Genomic DNA, 9,599 nt, shown 5'->3' on the forward strand with positions numbered 1-9,599 from the left:
CTCCATTTTAAGGTATCATCCATCACTTATTAACCTAGACTAAATTTGTCAGTGAGTAAATATGGCTATTCTGAGTAAGGTTGTCTATGAATAACGTTATTTCCAGTAAAAACTAGTTTCCAAAAAGCACATGTCAGCTATTTGAGAGATTGTGGGTTCTTTAATCTTTACAACTGGACAGACTTCAAAAGCGACAATATTGTAATGCTCCTTTCATTTTTGCATGTTCTTCTGATCTTCTTCTCGTGGTTGCATTTATTAATAATTCTCCACCCTTTCTTTCACTTACAGAGCTGTTGATGCTTTCCTGGACTACATTCAGTGTATGCTGGATAAGCAGCTCCTCCTATAGTCATATTTGATCTAAATCTTGAGTATATTTACCAGTCTCTGCCAGGTGAATTTGTTATGTTTCGCTCAAATTCACCTGGCGTCAAATATTTATTCAAAACTGCAGCAATTTCTGTTCTACACACTCTGGATTGGTGACATGTAGAGACAGCTAAGCAAACATGATTAAACAAGACAAGGACTAGGCTGTTGTGCAATGTTTGACTGTGATATGAGACAAACTGAGCAAACATCTGCATTTTTCCACATGTTTACACACTACCAGATACATCTAAGATTGAGTTAAAAATATATTTGAGTAAAAATTCATCTGTTGTGTCTAAAGAGACCCTAATAGCCTAACTTTCAATATTGTGGTAATTCTAAATAGTGGTAATTCTTGAAATTCTCAGAATAAATTATGTTATACTGGCCCTGTGTGTGGCCCTTAAGTCCATCCACTGCATGAAACCAAAAAATGTTTGGGCTCCTCCCTCTTTAAGCCTACTTTCTTTCTATTGGCTGTTTCTTTTAAACAGAAGGTTTGGACAGCTCCTATAGCCTGACAGCCAAAAATGTGTGGATGTGATGTCCTCATTAGGGTTATCCCCCTAAGTGACATCATGCAGAACCATGATAATTAAAAATAAAATAAAATGTTGAACCGGAGTGTTTGTAGCAGTCTTTTGGCTCACAGTGGTCATCATTTTGACCATGTCTGGCATTAGCATCTGCCACTGTAACAGCATATATTTGACAGAAAATAAGGACGTTGCATAACAGGTCTCCTTTAAAGTTTGACAATTAAAAACTTGCATTTTATCCGAGGGTACGATGTGCCTTCTCTTCTTAATAAGAACTGGAAGTGACCATTATTAGGCTTCCTCAACTGAATTAAAGCCCACCTCACAGCCTTCGATGCAGTTTGTGTAGATCTTTCCTTGTTAGCATTTTCCATTCAATCCATTTAAGTTCTCCTGAAATTTTCATTCCAATATTAACACTTATATTATATTAACTTATGAAGACTGAAAAACGCTGTGAGAAATCACTCAGCTGTAACCTGACTGCATACAACTGACTTGTACCAAAGAAACATGATAATTTCTGTGTTTTTATTCTCTATTTTAAACCATAATTCAGACAAAAAGTAAAGTTTTAAAATGTATAAAAACACATATAAAATTGGATTTTTCATCTACTTCTTTGGGATTATTTTCATTATGTATATTCAGGGACAGCTACCCCTCGCACTGACGCTCCCACCCACCCTCACACATGCACAGTACTGCACTCCCACCCCTCAACTCCTCCTCTGTATTAGTTCCCACAGTAATCTCCCAAATCACCAAATTTTGCCTCTGACACCTCAACTCCCCGCTCTCCCTGTTCGACACTCCCAGGACGTTTCTGGACTGGACCGAGGACGGCTCCCCAGCTCATTTCAGGTAAGAACAGAAGCAAACAGCGAGGCACATCAGCAGGTTTGACACAGTAGCTGTGGATGTTTGGTTCAGCTTTGGGATTAGAAAGCTTTAAGCCTGCCATTGAAATGGGCCACGGGGTTCAGCAGAGGTCGACCTCGAGCTGGTTCAGAATCAGTTGCTACTGTTCCACTGTTACAGTTTTACTGCTTTTTAGATTGGCGTGTTTTCATGATGGGAACAGCTCTTCAGCTTCTGTTTTCTCTGTTGTTGTTTTACATGTTTGTCATCCAACAATACATAATTGACCATAAAAAAAACAACCTTGTCCTTCAGACAATGGATTTAAGTCGGCACTTGTAATGAGGAGTTTATTACAGACAATATTTTAAATAAATTTATTTTTCAGTGAATTTTTTTGTGGAAAAAAAGAGCTTGCCTTACTTTAATGAGCACATTTTTAATAAGTCAGCGTGTATATTTGGATGACTGCTCCAAACACGTCATTGTTTACATGCAAGATTTTGTAAGATTTTTCTTTAAGTTTTTGTTGCACCTCTTTTCTTTTTTTTCTTCTTTTTTTAAATGGGTCAATTCTATCATTACATTAAACTGGATCTTGGTATTTTTCATGCTCTTAAATTTTAATCTGTTTCCAGGACTGGAAAATCAGAAATGAGGAACAATATGAGACAAGATTCAGTGAAAATGCACAAGTTGTTAATCGAACTGGTCCTGCTGGGGTGAGTAAGTCAGAGGAGCTACTTACCCACAACAAATATATTTCCATTTTAGGTTTTAGTCCAGTTCAGTGCAACTTTTATTTCTTATTGCACCAACAGTTCAGAACATCAAGCACACACAATAAATCAAAAGAAAAAGTAAGTAAGTTTAAGTGCTTCTCTCAGTAAAACTGGAAGAGAGTCAATATTTCAAAGGTTCTGTCATGTTTAAGCCAAAAACATCCTTGGAAAATAGAAGCAGTTAAAAGACTTATTAATACAGCAGTATATTTAAATAGTAGCAGGAACTGCACATCAAGGACAAAGAAGAGACAGCGTGAACAATTGAAAATGAAGACTGACACAAGAACTGAGTTTAAAATCTAACAAGAGCATTACCACTGACAAAAATTGACCAACGTGGTAACAGTTGAGAATGAAAGCTGTTCTAAATGCTGTGGTGAAGATTAGATGATGGGAGACAGCTGTGCCGCCCCACTGCAGCTGGGCACTCCTCTCTGAGGTCCTACAACCAACCAGTGGAACTTCATGAGAACTGGTGGTGAGAAAGACAGAGAGTTAGAGGTACAGAAAGGGAGAGCAGCCAGAAGAAGGCCACTGGCCTCCATGACCATGAAGTTTTAGAATCACATATATAAAACAAGAAAAAAAAAGTAAAATTATTTACAGGAATGAAAGAATAAAGTTTCATCTACGACTCTGTTTTCATTTATCTCGTCTTCATCTCCTCACCCCTGAATGGCCATGGCAGATGGTTGCCCCTCCCTGAGCCTGGTTCTAATGGGAATTTCTTCCTGTCAAAAGGGAGTTTTTCCTTTCCACTGTAACCAAGTACTTTCTGATAAATGGTCATCTGATTGTTGGGGTTTTCCTCTGTATTATTGTAAGATTTTATAATCCTACAATACACAAATACTTTGGTTGCTATTGAAAATGATTTAGAACACCCTACTTTCCACTTTCACTGGTCAGTAGTTGATGATTTCATACCTTCGGATTTTAATCTTTATTCTGGAGTGGTGATGTACCACATCCTCCTGTGTAGTACTGAAAACCCAGGATTAATCCTGAAGTTACCTGGATAATTTTAAATACTGGTGTAGTGTAGGCCTAAGGACTGTCCCATGGGGCAACTGTGGCTCAGGTGGATTGATTCCTGTCTCTGCACCTGAGAGCAAAAATTTGAAAAGCCCTGTACTAGATAAGTTATTTTATCTGTCTGTGTTTTAGAGTCATTAGTTTGAGTAACGGTGCAATCCAGAGGCCTGACTATGATGACACACCCAACCCAGAGTTCCTCAACCCGGCCTGGATGGCCAGCATCCCTGATGATCGGCTGCTGTCAGAGATCACCATGCCTGGGACACACAACACCATGGCCCTATATGGTGGAGTGTATGCAGAGTGCCAGACCTGGAACCTGGCCTCCCAGCTCCGTGCTGGTGTTCGCTTCCTAGACATCCGTGTGCGTCATGTCAACGGAAACCTCACCATTCATCACGGGGTGTCCTACCAGCGAGCGCACTTTGGCGACGTCCTGGAGGGAGTGACTGACTTCCTGCAGGAGTATCCAACTGAGACAGTGCTAATGCGTCTAAAGGAGGAGTTCAGTGAGACGGGTGACATCTATGGTGCTGTGGTAGACTACATCAATCGCTACTCTCACTGGGACCTGCTGTGGCACAGCCGACTCGTGCCAACCATGAGTGAGGCTCGAGGGAAGATCATCATCCTGCAGAACTTCAATGGGCCAGATCTGGGGATGCGTTATGATTCAATGGACATAGCTGATGACTGGAAGGTCTGCCTACATTTTTATACTCAAACTACCTGTGATGTCAGTAGTGTTTTATATTCATTACCTTGCCTATGTTCCATGTGATCCTACTTGGTTTCTGCACTATTTTAAATTACACTTGGTGTTCCCTCCAGGTGCCCACACTGGCACATGTGCAGGAGAAATGGCAGAGTGTCTACAACCACTTGGAGGCTGCACCTTCAGGAAACAAAGCCCAGATTTTTCTCACCTACAGCAGTGGAGCCGGAGTGTTCGCGCACCCCAGGGCCGTCGCACAGCTCATCAACCCACAGCTGTACGAGTACCTGAGGGCCAAGACGGACCTGAACCAGCGCTTTGGAATCATATGCATGGACTTTCCCGCTGCCCCTATTATTCAAATGATCATTGACTTCCAATTAAAAGAGGCTTTTAAGACAGAGCAGGTCTAATAACACAATTCTTAGCCACTTAACTTTCTCACTGACAAAGTAATTAATCAAACGTTTCGGTGCTAATATCTGACTGAGCTCGACAAAAGTAATTATGATGGAAAGTTTGCCTGGGATGAAATGTCTCATCTGCAAAAGATTTGGGGAATAAAATAAATGCAACTCAAAAATAAATCAGAGGTGGCACCAAGTGTTTGAGTTTTTGACAGTAATGAACTGCTGTGAAAACTGCTGACATGTGTTGTAATTGCTGTGGGGACACTGCAGTGAACATAAATCACCAGTTAGGTCATATGGAAATTGGAATAAAGCTTAAACAAGCCAACTGAGTAACATTAATGTTCTTGAACTCGTAGAGTTTAACATGAGTCCAACACTTTAGAGAAGCTTGAAACAGCCTCCTCTATGACCTCTAACCAGCACCATACTACCAGGAGCTGTTTTCATCCAGTCACATGGTGGCAGCATTGCTTTGTTAGTGGTACTTCCATCTTCCTCTGGCTTACTGCTTACTGTAAGCAGTGAACAACTAGCTTAACCTTTGCATCTCAGACCCATTCCAGCTGTCCAAATTTGCAGAACTTGGACCACATTTCTTAATTGAAGCTCCATTAAACAAACTCCACTGATTTTTATGCAGCAATGTTTGTTTACTACTCTTGTTTTCATGTAGAAAAGCATAGATAAAACATACTTCTGTAATAAGTGTCTGGAGATCAATGCACTACACCACTTGGGTGGAGGTAGAAACAAGGAAGCCTACGGGACTCTCATTTGCTCCATTCTCATCTCTGCAAGTAAGGAGCAGTACTGCCAACTGCACTCTCTATCACCCACAATCTCAGGCTTAACGTTTGGTGCAGGGATTGAATCATGGGTAATGTAGGCTCCTGGATTTATTTGGAATTTGATCCTTTGGCCCTACAGCCTCAAAAGGCTTTGTTTAAAAAAAAATTAAACAGTTTTTTTCTAAATACTTCCCCTGTATAAAAGTGCAATAATAAATTGCTGGGCTTCACCTTTAATTCAGGGATAAGAACAAATCCCCAGTTTAGCACCAGTGGTTTTAAAATGCTGCTTGAAACTCTAAACTGAAAACAAGTAGCCAGTGAGCCATAAAGATTAAACTCACTTTAATCAACTTTTTCTAATATTCAATATTCTGTTGAAAGCTCAGAGCAAAAAGACATAAATCAACAGATACCTTGTATTATTCAAAGACAATCTTTGTCTGGCAAATATTTTATTTTATAATATTTTGTCCTTCTATAAAATGATATACAACAAAATCTGTTGCACTTCTGCTTAAAAAATGGTTCTCCCTGTAGTTAAAAAGTAAGAGTAATAATATAAGAGATGAATAAGAAAGAAAATAAATAACAATAAAGTAAATCTCATACAGTCTGTAATTCAAGATGCTAACGCAGGGGTGAGCAATTCCAGGCCTCGAGGGCCGGTGTCCTGCAGCTTTTAGAGCCCACCTTGGGTCAACACACCTGAATCACATGATTAGTTCGTTACCAGGCCTCTGGAGAACTTCAGGACAGGTTGAGGAGCTAATTTAGCCATTTAAATCAGCTGTGTTGGTTCAAATCAGCTGTGTTGGAGGCCTGGAGTTGCCCACCCCTGTGCTAATATATGGTTTTAAAGCAGCATCAGGGTGGTGACGCCCTCTGTGTTAAAAAAAACTATTTAAAAGTCTGTTGCTGTGTGTTTTTAGTGTCCTGTATCATTTGCTTGAAGGCAGAAGTTTGAAGAAATGGAGGTGAGGGTGAGATGAGTCCTTAATGATGTTTGTTGCTTTCTGAAGCACAGTTTTAATGTTCAGCTTCTGTACACAAACTGTTTGATAGTTGAAAGTGGCAGTCGGTATTTATTGGCACGCGAGAAAAAGCTGATAGTTATAACAGGAAAGCTGATTTTCCTGTGTGCACCACATAAGCTGTCCTGTGGCTTACAATGACCTAGCCCTTGTGCTGCTTCATGATTTAACATGTACCGATTATGTCACTTCAAAATGTAAATCATTTTGATATATAATCTAAGAAACAGTATGGTTTACAAGATCAGTGGAAGGATTTCATGTAACTACTTTGTCTTAAGGAAATCTTAAACTGCACATAAACCGTGTCAGATAACAGAGGCTGATTTTTATCATTATTTCCTCTTAGTGAGACAGTGTTGCAACAGTCGCTGAAAGGCTCGAACGTGTATGTCTTAACATCCTGCACTTTGCTAAGAAGTAGCTAACGGCAACTCGTGTAGTTCTCCTCTTCTGAATACTTGAAGATTAAAAAGGCTCCACTCACAACTGGACAGGTACCGTAGAGCTCTGCTTCTGCTTCCTCTTCATGTTTTGGCTGTGACAAAACTGACTGTAGATATTAACCTCTCTCCACAGATGGATCTAAAGCCTCAAACTGCCTCACAAGTCACAGGAATTGGTTAGATTAGTTTCTGCATCTCATTTTTGTCTCACTTTTTCATAATTTAACCTGTTTTACTGTTAAACCAGTCCTTTACCCTCTTTCTCTTTTTGTTTTTGCAGTGGTGGTGAACATTATATGGTGGATGGTAATGATAGCAGCCATTGGACTGGGTAGGTTTAACAGCTTTAGTTATCCAGTTGGTGAAAACGGCACCTTTAGCATTTCGCCTATGATTGATGATGATGATCTTATATGGTTGTTCTGTTGCATCACAGGGGCCACACACCTGACAAGTTGTACCATACAGCCCCACATCCCCATTTACCTGATAGTGCTGGGGGCAAACAGCATCCTCTCACTAACTCTGACCTACACCAGCAGCGCCTTTGATGATGGAGCAATCCACGTCCTGTCCACAGCCTGTATGACAGTTCTTCACATCTTCAGTTTTGCCTGGTTCATAGCAGGTGGGAGAAAAAACTTTCTGAACTCTTCATTTTGCATGAAATTAGACACAAAACTCACGTGCACTTACTGGCCAGTTTATTAGATACAACTTTTTAACTGCTTGTTATCACAAATATCTAATCAGCCAATTATATGGCTGCAACTCAGTGCACACAGAAATGTAGACATGGTTAAAACATCCTGGTGAAAATCAAACTGAGCATCAGAATGAGGAAGTAAGGTGATCTTAAGTGACTTTGAATACAGCATGGTTGTTTGTGCCAGTCGTGCTGGTCTTTTGAGCATTTCTAGGGATTACAGAAAACGATTCAAAAAGGGAAAATATCAAGTGAGCAGCAGTTCTCTGAAAAAATACCTCGTGGATCCCAGAAGTAAGGGGAGAATGACCAGACTGCTTCAAACTTATAGGAAAGCAACAGTAACTCGGATAACTATTAGTTAAAACAAAGTTATGCAGAAGAGCATCTTTGAATGTCAAACCTACAACAGCAGAAAACCACACCAGATGCCACTCCTGTCAGCTAAGAACAAGAACTCAAATGGATAAATATTGCCTGGAATCACGAGCCTTGATTTCTACTAATCAAGACTTTGTAATGGTGTAGGGGACATTTACAAACTGAGGTCCTTTCCTTTTATGACCACATTGTTTGTGTCATGTGTTCAATGAGTGCATCTATAGTAAAATTGTTAATGTTGGAAATGGAAGTATTTAATCTTATTGGCATTGAGCAGACAAAAGCAAATTTAGGAAATGCTGCATTCACAACCTGGTAGTAATGCCACACAAATACTTACACCCTTCCTTATTAGATATCAGAGACCAGCGCACACAATGTGTGGTTTTCAAGGCTCAGTGAATCTATATTTGTGGTGAAAATAAGAAACCACTCTGTCTTGCAAACACATCTATCAGTAACAGTCCCCCTCCTTTTTACATTTTGCTTCATGATGCTTAGTTAAAGGATCGTGTAAAATGTTTTTGCAACTTTTACTGAGTTGTGGATCAGTTTGGAAAAAATGGTGACGTAATTGTGTGTAACAAATCAGCACATAGTATCTTCCATGGTCAAACAGATGACAGTGGGTTATTTGGCTTTGCCAATCAAATCTGACCAAACCACAGCCTTTAAAAACACAGTGAAGTAGTTCAAACTGTTGCTGCTGCGACCTTTAAAGTGAATTCATTGTTAAGGTTTCACTTAGAACTGAAGACCTGTGTGTTGTCTGTCTTCACCTTACAGGCAGCAGCTGGATTTATTCTGTCTATCCTCCAAACTACTTACCTGGAAAAGATCCGTACTGCCACAAGGTGACCTACCAGTTTGCGTTTGTCGTCACTACACTGGTGTGGGTCGCACTGGGTCTCATTTTCTTCTGCGGTTGTTGCTTCGGCATGCTGATCTGCTGCAGGACTATGTGTGCTAGACGTCACTTGACACCCAACCGAGGCAGTTTCTATGGTGCAATAAGTGAGTCTGCTGGTGATGTGTGATTTAAATCCCAGATTATGTCCTCAGGTATTTAAGGAAATTGTCTTTTGGCCAGTGATGGAGATTTTGATCCTCTTTCTGAGGATTGATTTTGTTTTATCACTGAGGGTTATTAAAGCTTTCCTCTGCAGCTGCAAACAAGAGTATTTAAAAAAGCACATTTCCAAAAGGCTACTTGATTTTTGTTTTTCTGCAGACTTCTCCCAAATGCCATAAATAAAGGTGGCTTATTGCACCATACACCAAAAAGTTTAAGGTGTTTGCTTTATGTTGCAGCACCTTGGGTTATTTTTTTTTTTAAAGCCCTTGTTTTCCACACGCTGATGAAGTCAGACCTATTAACTGCTAAAACATCACATCCCTTTTACACGCCACCGCCACCACGAGTGTGAAACTTCCTGTTTGCACCAGAAAAAACTGTCAGTGACTCAGCAGTAGCATCTAACAAAATGTTGGTGGTACTGGTATTTTGTGTGTTGTTGT

The 9,599-nt window shown here is 40.1% G+C and overlaps 2 protein-coding genes across 3 annotated transcripts; both read left to right on the plus strand.

Annotated features, from left to right (window-relative positions):
* The first annotated feature begins 1,650 nt into the window (after positions 1-1,650).
* Positions 1,651-5,407, plus strand: si:dkey-266f7.9 (uncharacterized protein LOC100006223 homolog). The gene is made up of 4 exons (XM_005927546.3): positions 1,651-1,778; positions 2,414-2,497; positions 3,728-4,298; positions 4,430-5,407. The coding sequence occupies exons 2-4, from the start codon at positions 2,430-2,432 to the stop codon at positions 4,724-4,726; spliced, it is 936 nt and encodes a 311-aa protein (XP_005927608.1). The 5' UTR covers positions 1,651-1,778; positions 2,414-2,429; the 3' UTR covers positions 4,727-5,407.
* A 915-nt stretch (positions 5,408-6,322) lies between these two features.
* On the plus strand, positions 6,323-9,365 carry LOC121814827 (transmembrane protein 272-like). Of its 2 annotated transcripts, none has more exons than XM_042222638.1 (6): positions 6,323-6,497; positions 6,898-7,045; positions 7,128-7,170; positions 7,275-7,325; positions 7,431-7,622; positions 8,868-9,365. In XM_042222638.1, the coding sequence occupies exons 3-6, from the start codon at positions 7,128-7,130 to the stop codon at positions 9,116-9,118; spliced, it is 537 nt and encodes a 178-aa protein (XP_042078572.1). In that variant the 5' UTR covers positions 6,323-6,497; positions 6,898-7,045; the 3' UTR covers positions 9,119-9,365. The 2 variants fall into 2 exon arrangements, with proteins under 2 accessions (XP_042078572.1, XP_042078571.1); XM_042222637.1 differs by having other exon boundaries at positions 6,323-6,491.
* Positions 9,366-9,599: the final 234 nt, after the last annotated feature.

The sequence above is a fragment of the Haplochromis burtoni genome, unplaced genomic scaffold (genome assembly GCF_018398535.1).
Source record: "Haplochromis burtoni strain Fernald_Lab_line unplaced genomic scaffold, NCSU_Asbu1 Contig_90, whole genome shotgun sequence".
NCBI lineage: Eukaryota > Metazoa > Chordata > Actinopteri > Cichliformes > Cichlidae > Haplochromis > Haplochromis burtoni.